General features: G+C 37.7%; 1 protein-coding gene across 15 annotated transcripts in view; it reads left to right on the top strand.

Moving 5' to 3' along the window:
- The window catches only part of PIKFYVE (phosphoinositide kinase, FYVE-type zinc finger containing), a 201,996-nt gene that overhangs the window by 125,076 nt on the left and 51,921 nt on the right, over positions 1–24,999 (top strand). For 13 of the 15 annotated variants that reach the window (XM_065930680.1, XM_065930681.1, XM_065930683.1 and 10 more), the window contains 2 exons: positions 12,208–12,318; positions 12,430–12,551. The exons of 1 other annotated variant lie outside the window; for it this stretch is intronic. In XM_065930680.1, the coding sequence (XP_065786752.1) occupies positions 12,208–12,318; positions 12,430–12,551 (233 nt within the window). Of the gene's footprint in view, positions 1–12,207; positions 12,319–12,429; positions 12,552–17,488; positions 17,605–24,999 lie in introns of those variants that run through there. One more of the 15 variants, XM_065930689.1, reaches the window with a different exon arrangement.

Genomic DNA, 24,999 nt, shown 5'->3' with positions numbered 1-24,999 from the left:
AAGCTTCAAGGAGCAGGCTGAGTACTGTGGTTATCATCTGCAGTTTTAGATAGTATGTCAAATTCAAAGGAGTCAATAGGCAAGTCGACTGATGCATACATAGACTATGTTCTCCAAAAACTTTCTTCTCAATGATCATTTTATCTTCATCTGCCGACTCCTTATGTAATTTTTCAATTAGTTCCAAGTGGTAAGCTATAAAAACAAAGCTACAAAACTGCTGACCAGTTTGGGGTATTGTTGGTGGTCTCAGGCGTCTCTACTGTTGCAGTTGGGGACCTGTGGCTTGCGTTCCTTGGGGTCTGGTGGTCACTCACAGTTCTCATTAGGGCCATTGGATAAAGTCATTTATTGAATTGAGTAGTATGAAAATTACAATGTTGTAAATAGGGAAATGCCTTGTCTTGATAGTTGAATGTATTCAGAGACATTTTTTAAAAACAGAGAGGTGTTGTTTACCGAGTTCCCTAAATCTGTATGCAGTAGATGATGTCCTTAAAGCTGTGCTTTAAAAAAGTTTGTGTTTGATTTCTCAGTTGGTTATGACCAGAGAATGTGGTCTGAATGATATTAATTTTCAAAAATGTGCTGAGACTTACTTGCTTCTATGGGGGTCAATTTTGATAAATGTTTCATGTGGTCTTCAAAAGAAGGTGTATTGTTCAGTTTCTGAGCACAGTGTTTTATAGTATCCACTGCTGCTGCTGCTAAGTTACTTCAGTTGTGTCCGACTCTATGTGACCCCGTAGACGGCAACCCCCCAGGCTCCCCCATCCCTGGGATTCTCCAGGCAAGAACACTGGAGTGGGTTGCCATTTCCTTCTCTAATGCATGAAAGTGAAAAGTGAAAGTGAAGTCACTCAGTCGTGTCCGACTCTTAGCGACCCCATGGACTGCAGTCCACCAGACTCCTCCATCCATGGCATTTTCCAGGCAAGAGTACTAGGGTGGGGTGCCATTGCCTTCTCCATAGTATCCACTAGGTTAAGATTATTGGTTGTGTGGCTCGTGTATTCTGCTATGATTTCTCATCTATTTGACTTATTCTTTTTCTGATATATATATCTTAAAAGAGCCTGCAATGATGATGAATTTTTTGCTTCATATATTTGGAAAATATGTTATTGGGTATATGCAAATTGAGAAGTGTTATATTCCCTGGTAAATCAAACCTTCTATTGATATGAAGCATCTTTCTTTGTTTCTAGTTTACTTTTGCTTTATATACTAACTAAATTCTAAAATTATTATATTAAAATAATGATATTTAATAAATAACTTAGTTCTTTCTCTCTTGTTTGATATTTGCCTTGCACTTATTTTCCCATCCTTAAAAATCTTTAATTATGGTACAATGCACATAATATTAAATTAGTCATCTTAAATATTTTAAGCATACAGCTCAGTAATGTTAAGTATGTTCACACTGTTATGTTAAACCAATAGCCAGAAATTTTTCATTTTGCAAAACTGACACTCTAATTCCATTAGGCAATTCCTTATCTTTTGCTATTTATTTATTAAACTTCTCTGTGTACTTATATTTTGGGAGTTTTGTTTATAAACAAGACACAGATGGAATTTTTCTTGTTATCCATTTTGATAGACTTTGTCTATAATTAAAGAATTTAGCCAATTGCATTAATTATGATTATGAATACACTGTATTTGAATTTACCATCTGTTTGGGCTTTTCATTTTACCAGCTCTTCCTATGGTTCCTTTTACTCTCTACTTTCACCTTCTGTTGGCTTCTTTTGAATTGATTGAGACTTTTTTCCTTATTTCATCCTCCCTCCCCCTACTAGTTTGGAAGGTATATGTTATATTTAATTCTTTAGTGATTAGCTTAGAATTTTTCATGTTATATTAAAGAAAGTTTAAAGTTATCAAAGACTTCCCTGGTGGCTCAGATGGTAAAGCGTCTGTTATAATGAAGGAGACCTGAGTTTGATTCCTGGGTTGGGAAGATCTCCTGGAGAAGGAAATGGCAACCCACTCTAGTATTCTTGCTGGAAAATCCCATGGATGGAGGAGCCTGGTAAGCTACAGTTCATGGGGTCGCAAAGAGTCAGACACTACTGAGCGACTTCACTTTCACTTTAAAGTTATCAGTAACTTCCCTCTATCAAATAGTGTAAGCGTTTTGAAATACCTTAACTGCTTACAAATTATATGCTGTTATCATACAGTTTTATATTAAGTGTAAGTTTGTATAATTTTTCTTCTTCCTAAAATACATCTTTTTAAGAGATTTCCTTACACTGGAATCTACTTGTAGTGATACTATAAGTAGTATCACTACTTCTGGACTTCCTCAGTGGTTCAGCGGTAAAGAATCCACTGGCTGTGTGGGAGATGTAAGAGATGCAGGTTCGATCCTTGGGTCAGGAAGATCCCCTGGAGGAGGGCATGGCAGCCCACTCCAGTATTCTTGCTGGGAAAATCCTGTGGCCCGAGGAGCCTGGCAGACTACAGTCCCCAGGACTGCAAAGAGTCGGACACGACTGGAGTGACTGAGCACGCGTGCATACACAGTGAACTCTATTTTTGTTTGTTTGACAAGGTATTAATTTCAATCTCAATCTTTAGAGATATTTTTTCTGGGCTAGTGATCTTTGGATGAGAATTATTTACTTTTAGCTCCTAAAGATTTTATTTTTCCACTGTAGCTTCCATTGTTATTGTTGGCAAATTTTGTTGGTCATTAATTTTTCTTATTAGCTCCTTTTCAGAGTTTCTCTTTGATTTTGCTGTTCTGCAATTTTATTCTATGTCTAGGTATGGGTTCACTTGATTTCCAGAGCCTAAGAGTCAGTGTCTTTTTTCAGTGGTGGGGATGTTTTGTTATTTTGTCTTTGAAAATTTGCTCTTCCTCATTTTCCACTTTTCTTCTTCTGGAACTTTAAGTAGATAAATGAGGGAGCTTCTCCCATTACCCTTTGTATCTTCGTGTCTTGCATGTTTTCCTTTTCTTTGTTTTTCTACTGCTGTTTTGGTAATTTCTTCAAATATATTTTCCAATTCATCAACTATTTTTTGAGCTATGTCTAAAGGCTCTTTAATCCATCCATTAAGTTAATTTTTATTATTCTATTTTTCAGTTTTGAAGTCTATTTAATTTTGATAGTTCTTTATCTTAAATATAATTTTAATCTCTTTCTTGTTTTCTCACTAGACATATTTTGTATTCTGCATTTGATATTAAGATAAGCACAGACTTTGCTTGTCAGTACTGACTACCACGCATGATGGCTTATTTCCTTGTGTGTCTAATGACTTATGATAAAGGATTTATGAGATCCTCATTTAATATCCATTCTTCTAGAGAAAATTTCTGTTCTCTGCAAGATGCCTAGTAGAACTATTGATCTAACTGCACTTTAAACTAAGACCATATATTAAACTACACCAAAGTGTGAGCTTGTGGTTAGAAATTTTCAGAGAAGAATCTTTTTCTTACTGTTACTTGTTTAAATACAGCCAGCAGTGAAACAGCCAGTCTCTTTCTAAAGGATGCTTTTGTTTTTTGTTCACCCACTAAGTGATTCATCTTTTGGGAATCCTAACCTTATACAGGAGTTTTCAGTATAGTTTCCTACTTCATCGGGTTTCAGACTAATTTTTGTTTTATCAGAATGCCATCAAAATCCAAATTTTTAGCCAACAAGTCAGTAGAGGCCTCTATTGTAAGCCCCAATGTGGTGATTGCTGATCCTGTGGAATATTTTCTGGCCTCATATTTTTTAATTTGTAGCCATAAACCATATTTAAAAAAAATTTAAGTGGAGGAAAATTGCTTTACAGTGTTGTGTTGGTTTTTACCGTACAACAACACAGATCAGTCATATATATATATGTATCCCCCCTCCCTCTTGAGCCCCCCTCCCTAAGCCATGTTTTAAGCAAGAAGTTTTTATGTTAATTCAGCCTTTGTAGATGTCTTGGACTAGGAAAGAGTTTTCTGAATGGCTAGGCTAATAATGTCAGGAAAGGGAATCACTAGTGTTATCTTTAAAGAACACTGACCCTGATGTCTCAGGCATTTAGGTCTACTAATGAGGGGCAACATTCCCATGAAGATATTTATAAAGATTGTTATCTGAGAGTTAAATGAATTATCTTTTATGAAGTCTTATGAAATTTTGAGCTGGAATATGTCTTAGAAATTATCTAGTCTAACATTATTATCTTTAGTGTCCCTTTAACAGTTCAACAAATATGTGCCTACAGCGTGTTCCTTCTGTAGTGAGCACCGGAAAAAATGAATCAGATTCTATCCTTACTCCTTGGAAATGATTATCTAATAGTATAGGAAGTAGACACCCCTCAGATGGTGTCTAAGTTTAACAACAGAAGTATCACAATTGTGGAACCACTGAAAAAAAAGCATCTTAATTCATCACAGAGGAATCAGAGAAAGCTTTGTGGACAAGTAAAGAAGTAAGAATTAGATGTGTAAAGGAGGAAGTAAAAAGACATTCCGTGTAGATAGAATAAAGTCGGTAAAGACAAGCAACTGGGAATCAGTAACACATCATGAGAGTTAAACATAAAAAGAGTAAATGATCTAGATGTAAACTTTATAACATCTAAAATTTGTGAAGGTGCAACTCATGTGAAACATGTAGAGGAATAAATATTAAGAGAAAAGACATGTTCTTTGAGATCTTTCTCTATAAAATATACTAGAATTAAATCTGGATAAACTTTGGTCTACTTTCAATGAAAAATGTCTAATTGTATATACATTGATCCAACATTTCTTCTCCTACAACTGTAAAAAGATAAATGACATTTTGAATCCACTATCTTATTTAAGAAGTTTTCATTTTAAAATTCTCTTAAATTGAGAGATGTATATAAAAATATTTAGGAGTGAACTGTTATACTGTCTGCAACTTACTTTAAAATACCACAGTGAAAAATAACTTAGATGAAATAAATTTGATAAAATATTACCAACTGTAAATTTTAAATACTGAGTATATGATATCCTCTGTTTTATTTCTGTAAAAATTTTTATAATAAAAAGGAAGTAAAAATTTTCCTCTTTTCTTTGAAAGAAAGAAAAGAAAATGTAAAAATATCTAGTTATAAAACTATTTAAGTATTTAAAAACAAACTCCCAAATATTATGATCCCAGGTTTATTTCACAATTGTATGGTCATATTATGCAATGGAAACTGTAGAACTGAAAAGAGTCAAAGTCAGAAATTCCAAATTTTAGAATGCTTTGTGTAAGTATGGTTTGACAAGTTTCACTAATGATCAGTTCCTCCTGGCACACACAAAAGGTTGCACAGAATGTAATTAATGGTGTTAATTTATAAAGGGACTTTGGTGACTCATTAGGCAATTAATTAGTTTCTTGCTAAATAATGAAAGTATTTACTCATACAGATTGTGAAATGTTGATCAAAGAGAAGATGCTAATTAAGATCTCTGTGTATTATCTGTATGAGGGCATGGCTTTCCTAGTCTTCTCAACCTTTTGTGAATATTGATTATTCTCTTTGTCAAATAGCCAGCAGAGAAATTATTACAATCTACAGAAACATTATTTTGGGGCAGTGTTGGTTTTCTCAGTTTTGGAGTATATCTCTCTGTGTATGTGTATGGGATGGTATTTTTTTTTTTAAAGAGAAATACTATTTTATTTTTAAAAACTTAAAAAAAATGAAGTATAGTTAATCTACAATGTTGTGTTAGTTTCAGGTTTATAGCAGAGTGATTCAGTTATATCTATCTATATGTATATTTACATTATAAGTTTCCATTACAGGTTATTATAAGATACTGAGTATAAGTTCCCTGTACTATTCAAAAGGACCTAGTTGTTTACCTATTTTATATATAATAGTGTGTATATGTTAATTTCAAGCTCCTGATTGATCTCTCCCTCACATCTCCTTTGGTAACCATAAATTTGTTTTCTGTGTCAGGGAGTATATTTCTGTTTTGTAAATAAGTTCATTTGTATCATTTGTTTAGATTCCGCACAGAAATGATATCATATAATATTTGTCTTTCTCTGTTTGACTTATTTCACTTACTATGATCATCTCTGGGTCCATCCATGTTATTGCAAATGCCATTGTTTTATACTTTTTATAGCTGAGTACTATACCAGTGTATATATCTATATAGGTATCACATCTTTATCCATTCATTTGTTGGTGGTCATGTAGGTTGCTTCCATGTCTTGGCTTTTATAAATACTGCTGCTGTGAATATTGGGGTGCATATGTCTTTTCCAATTAGAGTTTTTTTCATATTCTTTTCCATTGTAGTTTATCACAGGACATTGAATATAGTTCTTTGTGCTATACAGTTGGACCTTGTTGTAATCTATTCTGTATATGCCAGTTTGCCTCTGCTAATCTCAAATGTCTAATGCACCCCTCCCTCATCCCCCTTTTCCTTTAGCAGCCACAAGTCTATTCTCCATGTCTGAGTCTGTTCCTGTAGTATAGGTAATTTCTTTTGTGTCATATTTTAGATTGTGTAATATAAGTGGTCTTATATGGTATTTGTCTTTCTCTTTCTGACTTACTTCACTTAGTATGGTAATCTCTAGGTTGTTGCAAATGGCATTATTTCATTCTACTTTATGGTTAAATAGTATTCCATTACACACATGCACACACACATATACATATATGTGTGTATATGGGTTTCCCTTGTAGCTCAGTCGGTAAAGAATTTGCCTGCAATGCAGGAGACCCCGGGTCAGGAAGATCCCCTGGAGAAAGAAATGGCAACCCACTCCAGTATTTTCACCTGGAGAATCCCATGACAGAAGGGTCTGGCAGGCTATAGTCCGTGGGGTCACAAGAGTCAGACAGGACTCAGCGACCAAACCAGCCCATGCATGTATACACGCCACACTGTCTTTATCCCTTCATCTGCTGATGGACGTGCAGGTCGCTCTGATGTCCTGGCTATTGTAAGTGGTGCTGCTATGAACATACGAATGCATGCAAGTTTCTGAAATATAATTATCTGGATATATGCCCAGGAGTAGGATTGCTAGATCAAAAGGCAACTCTATTTTTAGTATTTTGAGGAAAATCCATACTGTTTTACATAGTGGTTGCACCAGCTTACATTTCTAACAGTGTAGGAGGGTTCTCTCTGTTCCACACCCTCTTTAGCATTTATTATTTGTAGATTTTTAAAATGATGGCCATTCTGACTGGTCTGAGGTGGTACTTTGTTGTAGTTTTGATTTTCATTTCTCTAATAATTAGTGATATTGAGCATCTTTTCATGTGCCTGTTGGCCATCCGTGTGTCTTCTGTGGGGAAATGTCTATTTAGAGCTTCTGCTCATTAAAAAAAATATTTATTTATTTACTTGTTGGGTCTTGGTTGCGGCATGTAGGATAGTTCCCTGAGCAGGGATTGAACCTGGGCGTCCTGCTTTGGGAGCATGAAATCTTAGCCTCTGGACCACCAGGCAAGTCCATTTCCTCATGTTTTGATTGGATTGCTGTTTTCTGGCATTAAGCTGTATGTGCTATTTGTATATTTGGGATGGCATGAAGCTCCAATACTTTGGTCACCTTTTATGAAGAACCAAATCATTGGAAAAGACCCTGATGCTGGGAAAAATTGAAGGCAAAAGGAGAAGGGGATTGCAGAGGATGAGATGGTTACATAGCATCACATTTTCAATGGACATGAATTTAAGCAAACTCCAGGAGATATTGGAGGACAGAGGAGCCTGGCATCCTGCAGTCCATGGAGTGGCAAAGAGTCAGACACGACTTAGTGACTGAATACCAATAACAACCTTTTAGGGAACAAAAAACTATCCCTTTTAAAGCATAAGCAAAATAGCAACAGTTTTCTCTATTGCAGCTTAAAAACTGCATAATTATAGAATAAATTGATCATTGATTCAGACTTCTATGAAGACCTTAGTTTATCACATGACCAACTCTTGGAAAATTTCATGTGATATTGAAGCACACATTTTGAAGGACAACTAGTTACAAGAACAAAAGAATATGTGTCTGGGTTCATTTTATGTAGATTACATGACAGATATTCGGAAAAGTATTGGTTTCAGAAAAATAAGGATACATGACTTATTAAATATATAGTAAATGGATGGGAAACCATATTGAATGCTATCAAGACAGAAAAATATTCAGGACACAATTGATGCTTTTGAACTGCAGTGTTAGAGAAGACTCTTAAGAGTCCTTTGGCTAGCAAGGAGATCCAACCAGCCCATCCTAAAGGAAATCAGTCCTGAATATTCTTTGGAAGGACTGGTGCTGAAGCTGAAGCTCCAATACTTTGGCCACCTGATGTGAAGAATTGACTCATTTGAAAAGACCCTGATGCTGGGAAAGATTGAAGGCAGGAGGAGAAGGGGACGACATAGGATAAGATGGTTGAATGGCATCACCAACTCAATGGACATGAGTTTGAGTAAACTCAGGGAGTTGGTGATGGACAGGGAGACCTGGTGTACTGCAGTCCATGGGGTCTCAAAGAGTTGGACACGACTGAGTGAGTGAACTGAACTGAAGCTGGTAGAAGAGATTGATTCATTATACTTTATTTAAGAAGAAACATAAACAAAAAGTAGGTCATGGTGGAAAGAAGCAGGTAAAGCCATGTACCAAATATGGGAGCCAGTGTGATGAGTTCCATGGTTACTAGCAGTATGTAAATCCAAGCTTTTGTTATGAGAGCAAAGTGAGGCTGTTTCCAAGAAAACATTCTCATCTGCAAGAACAGTGTGGGTGAGGGAAGATATTCTCATTTTCTTATTGCTTCAGCCATCCACAGAACAAATCAACTATTTGTTTTCATGTGATATGGTGGACATTAGGAAGTCAACCTCAGGTTCACACTGAATTCTTTGCTGTAGATACTGGTGTTTCTACGAGGTTCTGTTATGCTGAGTGTTCAAAACCAAACAAACAACTTGACACAATGAACACTCTGTGTGTGTGTGTCTCTGTGCTCAATATATCCAACTGTTTGTGACCCCATGGACTGTAGCCATGGACTAGATGGTTGTAGATCGCATAGGCTGTAGCCACGGACTGTAGTACAATTACACTCACCTCACACGCTGGCAAAATAATGCTCAAAATTCCCCATGCTAGGCTTCAACAGTATATGAACTGAGAACTTCCAGATATTTAAGCTATATTTAGAAAAGGCAGAGGAACCAGAGATCAAATAGCCAACATCTGCTGGATCATAGAAAAAGCAAGAGAATTCCAGAAAAGCATCTACTTTTCTTCATTGACTATGCTAAAGTCTTTGACTGTGTGGATTACAACAAACTGTGGAAAATTCTTAAAGAGATAGAAATACCAGACCACCTTACCTGCCGTCCGAGAAATCTGTATGCAGGTCAAGATGCAGCAGTTGGAACTGCATATGGAACAATGGACTGGTTCCAAATCGGGAAAGGAGTATGTCAAGGTTGTATATTTTCCTGCTTATGTAACTTATATGCAGGGTACATCATGCAAAATGCCAGGCTGGATGAAGCACAGGCTGGATTCAAGATTGCCAGGAGAAATATCAATAACCTCAGATATGCGGATGACACCACCCTTATGGCAGAAAGTGAAGAGGAACTAAAGAGCCTCTTGTGGAAAGTGAAAGAGCAGAGTGAAAAAACTGACTTAAAACTCAACATTCAAAAAATGAAGATCATGGCATCTGGTCCCCTCACTTCATGGCAAATAGATGGGGAAACAATGGAAGTAGTGAGAGACTTTAGTTTCTTGGGCTACAAAATCACTGCAGATGGTGACTGAGGCCATGGAAGTAAAAGACACATGCTCCTTGGACCAAAAGCTGTGACAAACCTAGACAGCATATTAAAAAGCAGAGACATTACTTTGCCAACAAAGGTCTGTCTAGTCAAAGCTATGGTTTTTCTAGTAGTCATGCATGGATGTGAGAGTTGGACCGTAAAGAAAGCTGAGCACTGAAGGCTTGATGATTTTGAACTGTGGTGTTGGAGAAGACTGTTGAAAGTCTGTTGGACTGCAAGGAGATCAAACCAGTCAATCCTAAAGGACCTCAACCCTGAATATTCATTGAAAGGACTGATGTTGAAGCTGAAGCTCCAATACCTGGGCCATCTGATGCGAAGAACTGACTCACTGAAAAAGACCCTGATGCTGGGAAAGATTGAGGGCAGGAGGAGAAGGGAAAGACAGAGGATGAGATAGCTGGATGGCATCACTGACTCAATGGACATGAGTTTGCACAAGCTTTGGGAGTTGGTGATGGGCAGGGAAGCCTGGTGTGCTGCAGTCCTTGGGGTTGCAAAGATTCCGACATGACTGAGTGACTGAACTGAACTGAACTTTAGCCCACCAGGCTCTTCTGTCCATGGGATTTCCAAGCAAAATTACTGAAGCAAGTTGTCATTTTTTCCTCCAGGGGATCTTCCCAACCCAGGGATTAAACCTGCATCTTGCATCTCCTTCATTGACAGGCAGCTTCTTTACCACGCTGCCACCTTAGCTAGAACAAAATCCTCAGCCACAGTTAGTGTAATTGGTAACTGAAAGATTGAGAGCTGTAATGGTACTTATGGTAGCAGAATAATGTCCCCTCAAAGATGTGCAAACCCTAATATCTGGTGTTCTGCCTGTGTATGTTATGTAATAAGGCAAAGGGGCTTTGCAAATGGAATTAAGGTTGTCAACCTTAAAATAGGAAAATTAGCCTGGATTATTTGGATGGGACTAATGTAAATATATGGATTCTTAAAAGTGGAAGATGAAGGCAAAATAGTTGGTAAGAGAAAAGAAGAGTGGAGGAGAGATTGGAAACATGAGGAAGACTTGACCTCCCTTGTTGACTTTGAAGACAGAGGAAGGGGGCCATGAACCAAGGAATGCAAGTAGCTTCCAGAAGTTGGGAACAACCCTCAGTAACAGCCAGGAAGGAAATGAGAATCTTAGTCATCACTGCAAGGAACTAAATTCTACTAGCAACTGGAATGAGTAAGGAAATGGGTTTTTAACCCTGTCTAGTCCTTGATTCAGGTTTGTGAGTCTCTAAGCAGGGGTCGGGCTGAGCTCACCAGACTTCTGACACACAGAAATAGTGAGATAATAAGCTTGGGTTATTTCAAGCTGTAAGTTTGTGGCAATTTGTTATAGTAACAAGGGAAAATGAACACAGAAATCATTAAAAGTTGCTTTTGGGGAAGTTTGAATATGACCTGGCTGATGGGCTCTCTTCTTGGAAGTTTTATGCACAACAAATGGAGGAGAGTCCTGAAAAACCCAGAAGAGCAAATGCGTATAACAGAATTCCCCACTCTCAAGGTCCTTAAATCTTATGGTTTAAGAAAATTATAATAAATTAAAATTTGATAGTGGAAGAAAAAAGAGAGCTCAAGTGATAAACATAGCATGAAAGCGGGATAAGGAGTGTAGGCTGGGGTGGGAGGATGAGGGATAAGCCAGAGATGAGAGCAGATCCTGCGGGGCTTTTAGGCATTGAAGAGACTTGGCTTTTCCTCAAAGTGAGATGGGAAGCCTTTGGGCTATTGCATGAGGAGAACAAGAATGGAATCAGGAAGACCAGTTGGGGGCCATTCGATAATTAAGGCTGGAGTTGTGGTGGCATGGACCTGGGGTGGGGGGTGGGTGGCAGTCGAGGTTGTGAGAAGTAATAGGGGTCTGGATTCATCTGGAGGAGAGTAGAGTTCATGAGAATTTTGTCTGAGATGATTGTTAGACTCAAATAAATTACTAATTATTTGTAAAAAGGCAAACCCCGGTCTTGGAGCTTATCTGTGAATTTCACTCTTCTTCATGTGTCATATTTTTCAACAGTAATTTGAAAAACCTAGGGTAAAAAAATGTAGCTACAACTATGACAGAATTTTACTAAAGGAAATTGTTCTCAATGAATTTTGATGTTTCTTACATATTCATTGCTATGATTCATATATATTAGAATCACTAAATAGTTTTAATTTATGGAAATCAAATATTTCTAGCAATGGGCCTTTGATGAGGCTAGGTGGATGAATTTTGAGATGTTTACATCGTATGTCCATCACATTCTAGTTTACAAAACTACCAGTTTGCTTTACATTTTGCTATAGGCAGTGACTTGAAATTTTGTATTTTGAACGCATTGACTCTCTGGTTCTAGCTGCATTTTTGTTTATCTGTTTTTTAATTTTTTCCTTATCAGAAGGAAACTGTTTTCCAGAATGGGATGGACTCATCTGTTGGCCTAGAGGAACGGTGGGGAAAATGTTGGCTGTCCCATGTCCTCCTTATATTTACGACTTCAATCATAAAGGTATTTAATTTTTTGTGAAATGATCCATTTGGAATAGAAACTTACTTTTTTAAAAATAATAGACTCTACAAGAACTGAGCAATCTCAGTGTTTTTCTTCACATCTTTATAGGAGTTGCTTTCCGACACTGTAACCCCATTGGAACATGGGATTTTATGCACAGTTTAAATAAAACATGGTCTAATTATTCAGACTGCCTTCGCTTTCTGCAACCAGATATCAACATAGGAAAGGTAATTATTTTTGTATTTGTGAGCCCCTAAAGGAAAACAAAATGTTTTAATGCAATTCTTGTTTACCAACCACTGTACAAAAAACTCTTATATTATCTGACACAAATATTGAAAAAGATAAAAGCAAGGTTGAAAGCTTTTCAGACACCTGGTTAAGGAAAAGTCTAGGACTTGAAACATTTTGGTATTTTCTTTTGATTAGAATTACCTGGCTGAGGTATATGTATGTATACTTATGAATATGTGTCACTTATATTACATTATGTTTATATTACATTATATGATGCTATATTATGTGTTAAAATCCAAATAGGTAGTCAGCAACATAATTCTTGATTTTTTTCTTGGTTACTTATGAATAGCAACATCTTGTCTCACTATATGTTCCTGGAGTAACTTTAAATTGTAGAGATGGGTTTTTCATCTCATAAGATTTGCCAGTAGGTGATTTCATCAGTGTAAGAAAAATTAAGACTACGTAGAGCTAAAGAGGAGCAAGAGGGTGTCTTATAGATCTTCTCACATAATATCTTAGTTGTACACATGTGTGTCAACTTAGAACCAGAGATGAGGTGTTGATCCAAGTGACTCAGCTCAGTTATGACAGGGTCTAGAGCAGGGTCCTGGTCTCCACATTCTTTATCAGTGCTATTTCTGATATGGTAATCACATGTAAACTCCAGAAACTTCTAGATAATTACTTTTAGGTTTTATATGGTAGATAGATTAAAAGTTATGCTTAAATTTCTATCACTGAAACCTCCTCTATATAATGTATGATGTTATGGGGATGAGCATAAGTTCACCATAGTCATATGATGGTAGGGGTGAACATAAGTTGAAGTATAAATGATTTTATGAGACCCCTGAGAACAGTCATAATACATAACTCTCCCAACAGCAGACATTTTTCTTTATGCTTGCTGATCTTTTTTGGTTGTGGGGGAGGAGGAACAGTGGCAGGAGAACTGGTGAGTTGGAAAGTTCCTCATTTGATTAGGCATTAATAGTCAGGACTTCTTTCCTTAATTTTTTTTCTAACACAAAACCCTACCACCTTAAGGACTCTTTAAGTAAGTAGCTAAAAGACTTCACTTTAGTATTTCATTTATGAGATGCTTCTTGGATAAAATTAGTTGTTTACGTTACAGTGGAGGCAAAGCCAAGTTAATGTAAAACACTTTAAAATAATTTCAATTTCATTGAAATAGATAAACATTCACAATGTTTAGTGTTTTGTGTTATAAATTTGTGGATTAAATGACAAATTCAAGTCTTTCACAGCTTTTAAATGGCATTAAATTATATCATGATTTAATTTACATTGAACTCTAATATTACAATCATTCTTTTTGAATGCTCTGTGTTCCAAGAATCAAAATATCTAAGGATGGTAAAATATCCAAAATAAATACTATTTTATATGAATATCATTTAAAGTTTAACTGAAAATTTTGATTAATTTTGTTCAGTTCAGTTCAGTTGCTCAGTCGTGTCTGACTCTTTGCGACCCCATGGACTGCAGCACGCCAGGACTCCGTGTCTATCACCAACTCCCGGAGTTTACTCAAACTCATGTCCATTGAATCGGTGATGCCATCCAGCCATCTCATCCTCTGTCGTCCCCTTCTCCTCCTGCCCCCCAATCCCTCCCAGCATCAGGGTCTTTTCCAGTGAGTCAACTCTTCGCATGATGTGGCCAAAGTATTGGAGTTTCAGCTTCAGCATCAGTCCTTCCAATGAACACCCAGGACTTATCTCCTTTAGGATGGACTGCTTGGATCTCCTTGCAGTCCAAGAGACTCTCAAGAGTCTTCTCCAACACCACAGTTCAAAAGCATCAATTTTTTGGCGTTCAGCTTTCTTCACAGTCCAACTCTCACATCCATACATGACCACTGGAAAAACCATAGCCTTGACTAGATGGACCTTTGTTGACAAAGTAATGTCTCTGCTTTTTAATATGCTATCCAGTTTGGTCATAACTTTCCTTCCAAGGAGTAAGCGTCTTTTAGTTTCATGGCTGCAATCACCATCTGCAGTGATTTTGGAGCCCAAAAAAATAAAGTCTGACACTGTTTCCACTGTTTCCCCATCTATTTGACATGAAGTGATGGGACCAGATGCCATGATCTTAGTTTTCTGAATGTTGAACTTTAAGCCAACTTTTTCATTCTCCTCTTTCACTTTCATCAAGAGGCTTTTTAGTTCCTCTTCACTGTCTGCCATAACGGTGGTGTCATCTGCATATCTGAGGTTATTGATATTTCTCCTGGCAATCTTGATTCCAGCTTGTGCTTCTTCCAGCCCAGTGCTTCTCATGATGTACTCTGCATTTAAGTTAAATAAGCAGGGTGACAATATACAGCCTTGACGTACTCCTTTTCCTATTTGGAACCAGTCTGTTGTTCCATGTCCAGTTCTGACTGTTGCTTCCTGACCTGCATATAGGTTTCTCAAGAGGTGGATCAGGTGGTCTGGTATTCCCATCTCTTTCAGAATTTTCCACAGTTTATTGTGATCCACACAGTCAAAGGCTTCGGCATAGTCAATAAAGCAGAAATAGTTGTTTTTCTGGAACTCTCTTGCTTTTTCAATGATCCAGCAGATGTTGGCAATTTGATCTCTATTTCCTCTGCCTTTTCTAAAACCAGCTTGAAATTCTGGAAGTTCATGGTTCATGTATTGCTGAAGCCTGACTTGAAGAATTTTGAGCATTACTTTACTAGCGTGTGAGATGAGTACAATTCTGTGGTAGTTTGAGCATTCTTTGGGCTTGCCTTTCTTTGAGATTGGAATGAAAACTGACCTTTTCCAGTTCTGTGGCCACTGCTGAGTTTTCCAAATTTGCTGGGATATTGAGTGCAGCACTTTCACAGCATCATCTTTCAGGATTTGAAATAGCTCAACTGGAATTCCATCACCTCCACTAGCTTTGTTCGTAATGATGCTTCCTAAGGCCCACCTGACTTCACATTCCAGGATGTTTGGCTCTATAGGTAAGTGATCACACCATCGTGATTATCTGGGTCATGAAGATCTTTTTTTGTATAGTTCTTCCGTGTATTCTTGCCACCACTTCTTAATCTCTTCTGCTTCTGTTAGGTCCATACCATTTCTGTCCTTTATCGAGCCCATTTTTGCATCAAATGTTCCCTTGGTATCTCTGATTTTCTTTTTATTTTTCTTTTTATTTTTTTCCATTTATTTTTATTAGTTGGAGGCTAATTACTTTACAATATTGTAGTGGTTTTTGCCACACATTGACATGAATCAGCCATGGATTTACATGTGTTCCCCATCCTGGAGAGATCTCTAGTCTTTCCCATTCTGTTGTTTTCCTCTATTTCTTTGCATTGATCGCTGAGGAAGGCTTTCTTATCTCTCCTTGTTATTCTTTGGAACTCTGCATTCAAATGGGAATATCTTTCCTTTTTTCCTTTGCTTTTTGCTTCTCTTCTTTTCACAGCTATTTGTAAGGCCTCCTTAGACAACCATTTTGCCTTTTTGCGTTTCTTTTCCTTGGGGATGGTCTTGATCCCTGTCTCCTGTACAGTGTCACGAACCTCTGTCCATAGTTCATCAGGCGCTCTGTTTATCCGATCTAGTCCCTTAAATCTATTTCTCACTTCCACTGTACAGTCATAAGGGATTTGATTTAGGGCATACCTGAATGGTCTAGTGGTTTTCCCTACTTTCCTCAATTTAAGTCTGAATTTGGCAATAAGGAGTTCATTTTGTTAGTCATAAGTAATTTTATCTCCTTAATTAAAAGTACAGAGTATTTTCTGTTGTTTACAACCCTTAAGTAGTAATTAGAGAAACTTAAGAAATGTAAAAAATCTTTTAATAAGAAAACTGGATAGCTCCTAAAGTTTTGATATGCTATAGGGCAAAATTATATTACTTATATATGAGATATTAATTATTGATGGTTGTAATCAGAATTTTTGTATAAGAAACAAAAGGTAAAAGTAAAAACAGTGAATTTAGAATACATGCCACATTTTTATAGGGAAAATAAGACAAGATTTTTAAAATATCTATTGTTGCATTCTTTAAATAATTTTCATATCATTCACTTGACAAATGAGAGAATTACTTTTAATAAAAAGGGAGTATAGCTTCCTCAGTGGATCACTAGTAAAGAATCTGCCTGTAATGTGGGAGATATGGAGATGTAGGTTTGGTCCCTAGGATGGGAAGATTCCCCTGGAGGAGAAAACGGCAACCCCACTCCAAAAATTTTGTCCAGAAAACCATTTCAAAAATTAAAAGCCAAAAAAGTCAGGGATTGCTTATGAGAGGTCATGAGGTTGTTAAATTCTTTAGAGTATTATATTTAAAATGGCAGCATACTGTAGAAATTTTCATATAGCCTTCTGTCTAAAGGCTATATGAATTTTTGGACAACAATTTAACAATATATATTAAGACACTTCAAGAGGGTCTTGTCCTTTGATCTTATAATTTTATTTCTGAGATTTAAGCATAAAAATTTGGGGTTGGGGGGTACTGAATGAAATACTGTTCATTGAACCATTAATTATTATAGTGAATATTTTGAAGAATTTAAATTTTCAATGAAGAGCTGGGTAAATCAGCTGAAATATATATTTTGTGTAAAGAGTTTGTGGTCTTGGGAAAATATTTTGTTATTCAGTTACTTGAAAGAAAATCAGATAATAAAGTTGTATATAAATTGGGGATGCAAATATTCAAAACAGTAAGAAATCATACACAGAAATAGAAGGAAAAGAAATACACGAAATGCAGTGTTTCTTTTTGCTTGTGTGGGAATTATGGAGTTTTTCCCCTCTCTCTCTCTCATTTTACACATTATCCAAATATTTTCTATAGAAGTTTAACATTTTATTAAAAGAAAATGTGTCATAAATGTTTTAAAAAGGCAGTAAGAGACAGTTTTCTACTTCCAGTCAGGAAGAAGTTCCAGTGAGAAGTTGCAGCATTAAGAATAAGCTGAGGAAGATGCAACATTAATAATCTGTAAAAGCCTGTCAGTGAGCTGAAGATGCCAAGAAATCTAAATGAACCTAATTGCAGAAAGAGGAAATCCTTTTCTTATGACAGAAGAGAACTGTGGCTGTATTTATCCCTGTTTTTGCACTAGAAGAGGAGCAATCAGGCTATAGAAGGGGATGCAAAAAAAGAACCATTTTTTAAAAGAACTTCCATCAGATGAAGACTAGAATAAAGGCTTAGAATTCCAAGAAATGAAGCCTAGTCAGGGTGAGCTATTACCCATCAGCCAGTTCTTACCCATGAGCCTTCACTGAGTTTCTGGAGGCAGTGAGTTAAAGACTGGGGGCAATGTAGGCGGATGCAGAGAAACTTCCCAAGATGTACGTAGGACCCTCCCTGGATGAAAGGTAGCTGTTAGCTGAAGGCATGGGACAGAACAGAGGAGCTGAGAGACATCTCTTGGGGTGTTTGGGGCCCTCACTTAGAACATGACTATTGGGGGAGGGCAGGAAAGCTGAGAGAAGCCCCCGAGATGACAGATCTCTGTGAGTGAAAAGCCTGACAAAATAGAGCTGAGAAAAATCTTTTCTAGGCACAAGAGGTCTTCATCTAAAACGAGGCCATGGCTAGCTGAGAACTGGAGCAGAGCAGCATAATGGACAGACACGTTCTGAGATGCAGAAAGCCCAGGGCAGGCTAGAGAGCAAAGTGAAATTCACAGCAAAGTGAAATTAAAAGACAAAAAAGGTAGGGAATGCTTATGAGAGGCCATGAGGTTGTTAAATTCTTTAGAGTATTATATTTAAAACAGCAGCATACTGTAGAAATTATCATGTATTCTTGTGTCTAAAGGCTATATGAATTTTATATAGCTGATGAATGGTTGAGAAAGCAGAAAGAGTTTCTCTGCAGCTTAGAAAACCTTCAGTTTTTCTAAGGTTTTCAGGTTTTATGGACAAAAACCCATATAATGGCCGCTAGAGGCTGCTGGTGCTAAGATCCCATCATCATCAGTTCAGTTCAGTCTCTCAGTCGTGTCCGACTCTTTGCGACCCCATGGACTGGAGCACCCCAGGCCTCTTTGTCCATCACCAACTCCTGGAGTCCCCCCAAACCCATGTCCATCGAGTGGTGATGCCATCCAGCCATCTCATCCACTGTCGTTCCCTTCACCTCCTGCCCCCAATTCCTCCCAGCTTCAGAGTCTTTTCCAATGAGTGAACTCTTCCCATGAGGTGGCCAAAGTATTGGAGTTTCAGCTTCAGCATCAGTCCTTCCAATGAACACCCAGGACTGATCTCCCTTAGAATGGACTGCTTGGACCTCATTGAAGTCCAAGGGACTCTCAAGAGTCTTCTCCAACACCATGGTTCAAAAGCATCAATTCTTTGGTGCTCAGCTTTCTTCACAGTCCAACTCTCACATCCATACATGACCACTGGAAAAACCATAGCCTTGACTAGATGGACCTTTGTTGACAAAGTAATGTCTCTGCTTTTTAATATGCTATCTAAGTTGGTCATAACTTTCCTTCCAAGGAGTAAGTGTCTTTTAGTTTCATGGCTGCAATCACCATCTGCAGTGATTTTGGAGCCCCCCAAAATAAAGTCTGACACTGTTTCCACTGTTTCCCCATCTATTTGACATGAAGTGATGGGACCAGATGCCATGATCTTAGTTTTCTGAATGTTGAACTTTAAGCCAACTTTTTCATTCTCCTCTTTCACTTTCATCAAGAGGCTTTTTAGTTCCTCTTCACTGTCTGCCATAACGGTGGTGTCATCTGCATATCTGAGGTTATTGATATTTCTCCTGGCAATCTTGATTCCAGCTTGTGCTTCTTCCAGCCCAGCGTTTCTCTTGATGTGCTCTGCATGTAAGTTAAATAAGCAGGGTGACAATATACAGCCTTGACGTACTCCTTTTCCTATTTGGAACCAGTCTGTTGTTCCATGTCCAGTTCTGACTGTTGCTTCCTGACCTGCATATAGGTTTCTCAAGAGGTGGATCAGGTGGTCTGGTATTCCCATCTCTTTCAGAATTTTCCACAGTTTATTGTGATCCACACAGTCAAAGGCTTCGGCATAGTCAATAAAGCAGAAATAGTTGTTTTTCTGGAACTCTCTTGCTTTTTCAATGATCCAGCAGATGTTGGCAATTTGATCTCTGGTTCCTCTGCCTTTTCTAAAACCAGCTTGAATATCTGGAAGTTCACAGTTCACTTATTGCTGAAGCCTGGCTTGGAGAATTTTGGGCATTACTTTACTAGCATGTGAGATGAGTGCAATTGTGCGGTAGTTTGAGCATTCTCTGGATTGCCTTTCTTAGGGATTGGAATGAAAAGTGACCTTTTCCAGTCCTGTGGCCACTGCTCAGTTTTCCAAATGTGCTAGCATATTGAGAGCAGCACTTTCACAGCATCCCATCATCTACTGAAGGAGAATTCGGGATTCTGTTATCAAAACCTAAAACCAAGATGAACAGAATCATGGAAAGAACAACAAACTGAGAAAAACTACAGCAAACCCAACCCCAGATTAAAACAAAGTAATCTATCCTATCTATCACTACCCAAGAAGCCTGATAGAGGAAGATGACTTCCCTTTTCAGCCTGTTAATATTGATCTGGGGTGGCCTCTGTCTGCAATGGCTTGGCGTGGGACTTGGATTTCCAGCCAGACATGGGCTGGATTACAGTGGTGAAGGCACCAAATCCTAGTCACTGAGACCAGTGGTCAGTAACAAGGGCCCTGGCCCTTTGGTTTTGCAGAAAAATCTTTCCACAAAGATGGAAAGTAGTGAAGCAAGTAAAGTATTTACTAGGAAGAGAAGAGTTCAGTACACGTGGAATAGACAGAAGGCAGACTCAGAGGGAGAGTCACTGAGTTGCACCTTCATGGCACTATAAATCACTTATATGGGGCATTTCTTTCAGGTCTCCTTTGGCCACTCTTTGTGATTTGCCTGGTTCACAGTCCATATCTGGTATATCTCAGGATCCTCCCATGTGTGCACATACATCTCTTAGCCAAGATGAATCCTAATGAAGAGGCATCTGGGTGGAACATCCCTTGACACGACTCTCCTTTGGCCTCCAACGCGCCTTTTTCTGCACATATGTGGTCCAGGAGGTCTCCCAACTTCCGGAAACGAGAACTATGTGGTCTGTGCAGGGTCCAGCCCCCTCCCTTAATTGCCCCTCTATTCTTGTCTTGGGGCTTCGCTGGTGGCTCAGATGGTAAAGCGTCTGCCTGCAATGTGGGAGACCCAGGTTCAATCCCTGGTCAGGAAGATCCCCTGGAGAAGGAAATGGCAACCCACTCCAGTACTCTTGCCTGGAAAATTCCATGGACAGAGGAGCCTGGTAGGCTACAGTCCATGGGGCTGCAAAGAGTCGGACATGACTGAGCGACTTCAATTTCAGTTTCATTCTTGTCTTAGAGTTTTGGTCAATAGAAAATGAATCTCCTATTTGCTTTACCGTGTGGGAGGGGGGTGCCCATCTGCCTCCTGCCTCAATATTATATGCTTCAATCCCAACTCTTCTTTTACTTACAGTGCCCGTAATGTAATAAAAAATTACAAAATAAGGACCCCAAATCTAGAGTAAAAACAAAGCAGAAAAAATAGATGATCCAGATGTTGTAATCTCCAGGAAATGACTCATAAATATGTTAGGTGATTTAGTGAAAAAAGTGCATAAACAGATGGGAAAACTGACAGAGAAATGAAAACTTAAAAAAAAAGAAATTCTAGAATTGAAATATTCAGTTCAAAATGAAGAATTTATTTGATATGCTCAACAGAATACTGGACACAGCATGATAAACATCAGTGAACTTGAAAAGAAGGCTACAGAAATTTTCCAAGTGAAACATTAGGAGAAAAAATAAATTTAATAAACAGAACCATCTGAGACTGTGAGATGATATGTAATTGCCTTGGATATGTGAAATTAGGAGTAAGAAGAGAGGGAAAGAATAGGACAAAATAAATATTTCAGAAGGCAATGGCCGGTAATTTTATAAAGCGGGTGAAATAAATCAACCACAGGTCCCAGATGTTCAGAAAACCCTATGCAGTTTGAATAAAAAGAAAGCCATACTTTGACACATCATAGTTAAAATGCTGTAAATCAAGGTAAGAAGAAAATCTTAAAAGCAGTGAGAGGAAAAGGGCACATGATATTCAGGAGAACATAAACTAAAAGGATGCTTGTCTTTTAGTTAAACAATAGATGCCTGAATACAATGGAATGGCATTCTAAAAGTGGTAATATGCATTAAGATAAAGGGAAATAATGATATTTTTCAAACAGAAAAAAATCTGAGAGAATTCATCTTTATCAGACCTCTGCATAAGAAATGCTCAAAAAAATTCTCTAGATAGGAGAGAAATATATCAGATGGAAGCAAAGATTGACAGGAAAGAATGAGGAGTACCAAAATAGTACATATGTGGATAAAAATGACAGACTAAAATAATAAGCAGAACTATATACCTATCCTTATTTATTGCTATGTTTATATCCATCTTTATATCTATAATTTAATTCATTTAAAAGTCTGCTGACTGCTTAAAGCAAACACAATAATCTCTCATTAGGGTTTGTAAATTATGTAGAACAAAATCTAGATGTGACAAAGGCAAGGGGAGCAAAATTAGGTACATAATTGTAAATATCTGTTTATATGGTGAAATAGTTCAATATTATTAAATGTAGGTCTGATAACTTCAAGATGCATAACCAAGTCTCTATAGTAACTGCTAAAAGAAAACACAAGTGTAATACTAATAAATACCTGATTGAGTTCCCCATCCCCCAACCCCCAATAAAAGGTAAGGAAGTAGGTACAGAGGCTCAGAGAAAAGATAGACATATAGAATGCAAATACCTATATGTTAGATCTAAACCCAGTCACAGCAATGATTGTATTTGAGGTCAGTGAACTAAACATTTTTCCAAAAGGCAGAGATTGTTAGAATGGATAATAAAAGTATGGCTCAACTGTATGCTGTCTTTGAGAAATGTAGACATCAAGACAAAGAGCATTACCAAGACAGCAATATTTAAAATTATGAAGAATCAATTTACCAAGAGGAAATAATCCTAAATATACATGTGTTTAGGAGCTTCAGAGGCTTCCCTGATGGCTTGCTGCTGCTGCTAAGTCACGTCAGTCATGTCCGACTCTGTGCGACCCCATAGACAGCAGTCCACCAGGCTCCCGTCCCTGGGATTCTCCAGGCAAGAACACTGGAGTGGGTTGCCATTTCCTTCTCCAGTGCATGAAAGTGAAAAGTGAAAGTGAAGATGCTCAGTCGTGTCTGACTCTTCGCAACCCCATGAACTGTAGCCCACCAGGCTCCTCCGTCCATGGGATTTTCCAGGCAAGAGTACTGGAGGGGGGTGCCAGATGGCTTAGACGGTGATAAATAATCTACTTGCAATGCAGGAGACCCAGAACTTGATCCCTGGGTCTGGAAGATCCCCTTGAGAAGCGAATGTCTACCCACTCCGGTATTCTTGCCTGAAGAATCCCATGGCCAGAGGAGCCTGGAGGGCTACAGTTCGTGGGTTCGCAAAGAGTCAGACACGACTGAGCGACTTTGGCTACACTTTACTTCATTCACAATAACTGAAAAATTCATATTCTTTTAAAGTAGTTACCAAAGTTTACCAAGATAGAACATATGCTGGGGTATAAAACAAGTTTCAATAAACCTCAAGATTAAAATCACACAGGCTATGTATGTTCTCTGACCACAAAAGAATCAATAGAAAATCAACTAAAATATGTAGAGAATTCATAAATATTTGAAAATTATGTGACCAATGGCAAAAGTTTGGATAAATATGAAAGCTCAATATATGTCAAAGACTGTGGGAAATAGCGAAAGCAGATGTCGAGATAGATTTATAGCTCTCAATACTTAATTAGAAAAGAAGAAGGTTGAAAATTCAGTGATCAAATCTTCCACATTAAGTTATATAGTATAATACCTAGAGCCACCACCAAAAGTCACCACCAAAAATATACATCAAAATGGAATTCTACAAATTGTTCAAGTAATTCAGGGATGGCCAGAAAACTAAAACACAGTAATGGAAAACATAACAGAAAATAAAAATATAGAATGGACTTAGTCTTAGTATTATATCGATGTTATATTAAAAAAATTTTCTTAAGATACCAGTTAACAGAAATTAGAAGAGTCTATAAGAAACATGACCCAACTTTGTATGTTATCTACAAAGTCTGAAACTCATTTCAAATATAATGATGGTTAGGTACATACCATGCAGCGTGCTAAGTTACTCAGCCATGTCCGACTCTTAGTGACCCCATGGACTGTAGCCCTCCAGGCTCCTCCGTCCTTGGGATTCTCCAGGCAAGAATACTGGAGTGGGTTGCCATGCCCTCCTCCAGGGGATCTTGCTGACCCAAGGAGTGAACCTGTGTCTCTTATGTCTCCTGCATTGGCAGGCAGCTTCTCTACAGCTAGCACCACCTGGAAAGCCCTAGTTTAGCTGTATCTCTTAATTATTCTATTCATTTGCCACAAACAGTGCAGCAATAAAAAAGAACAAACTTGGTATGGGTAACAACCTGAATGGATCTTGAGGTTATTACTCTGAGTGGAAAAAGCCAGACTCAAAGTTCATGTTCTGTAGGATTTCATTTCTCCATTTATGAAATGACAGAATTGTAGAGATAGAAAACAGATTAATGTTTGGTGGGTGATAAGGATGGTGGAGAGGAAGAGGGTAGGTATGACTGTAAAAGGAACAGCAGGAGCAAGATCTTTGTTGTGATGGAATATTTCTGTAGCTCGACTGCAGAAATGTTTAAAATTTTTTCATATGTGATAAAATGACACAGAACTGTCAACACATAAATTGCACCAATGCCAAATTCCTAGTTTGGTATTTTAGTGTAATTAGACGCAAGCATTGGAGGATACTGGTGAAGGGGTACATAGGACCTTTCTTACTGTCTTTTCCTACTTCTTTTGAATCTATAGTCATTTTGAAATACAAAAGAAGAAAAAGGAATGAACTGTTGATTCATGTAATATTATCAGTGAATATCATAACAGTGTCTTGACAAAAAAGAGTGTACACTATGTAATTCTAAGAAGTCTAAGAACAGTCAAGAAATATATGAAGTACATGAACAGATAAAGCCAATTTGTGATGACAGAAATTGGAACAGTAGTTAACCTGGGGGGTGGATGGTGGGTGGATTTTTGACTAGCTAGTGGCGCAAAGAAATCAGTTTGTCAAAACCCATCACACTGCTCATTTAAAATCTGCACATTTTGCTTTCATAGAAACTACAGCTTGGTAGAAAAGTGAAAGGAAACTAGAAATAATTTTCCAAAAGTGATATATCCTTTTGACTAGTTTTAAAATCATCCTTTAAACACATCCTATTTGTGTTTTATTTACTCCAAGTATCAC

Source organism: Muntiacus reevesi, chromosome 3 (genome assembly GCF_963930625.1).
Source record: "Muntiacus reevesi chromosome 3, mMunRee1.1, whole genome shotgun sequence".
Classification (NCBI taxonomy): Eukaryota; Metazoa; Chordata; class Mammalia; order Artiodactyla; family Cervidae; genus Muntiacus; species Muntiacus reevesi.
The sequence above is the reverse complement of the archived record's forward strand: the minus strand, read 5'-3'. Positions and strand labels throughout refer to the sequence as shown.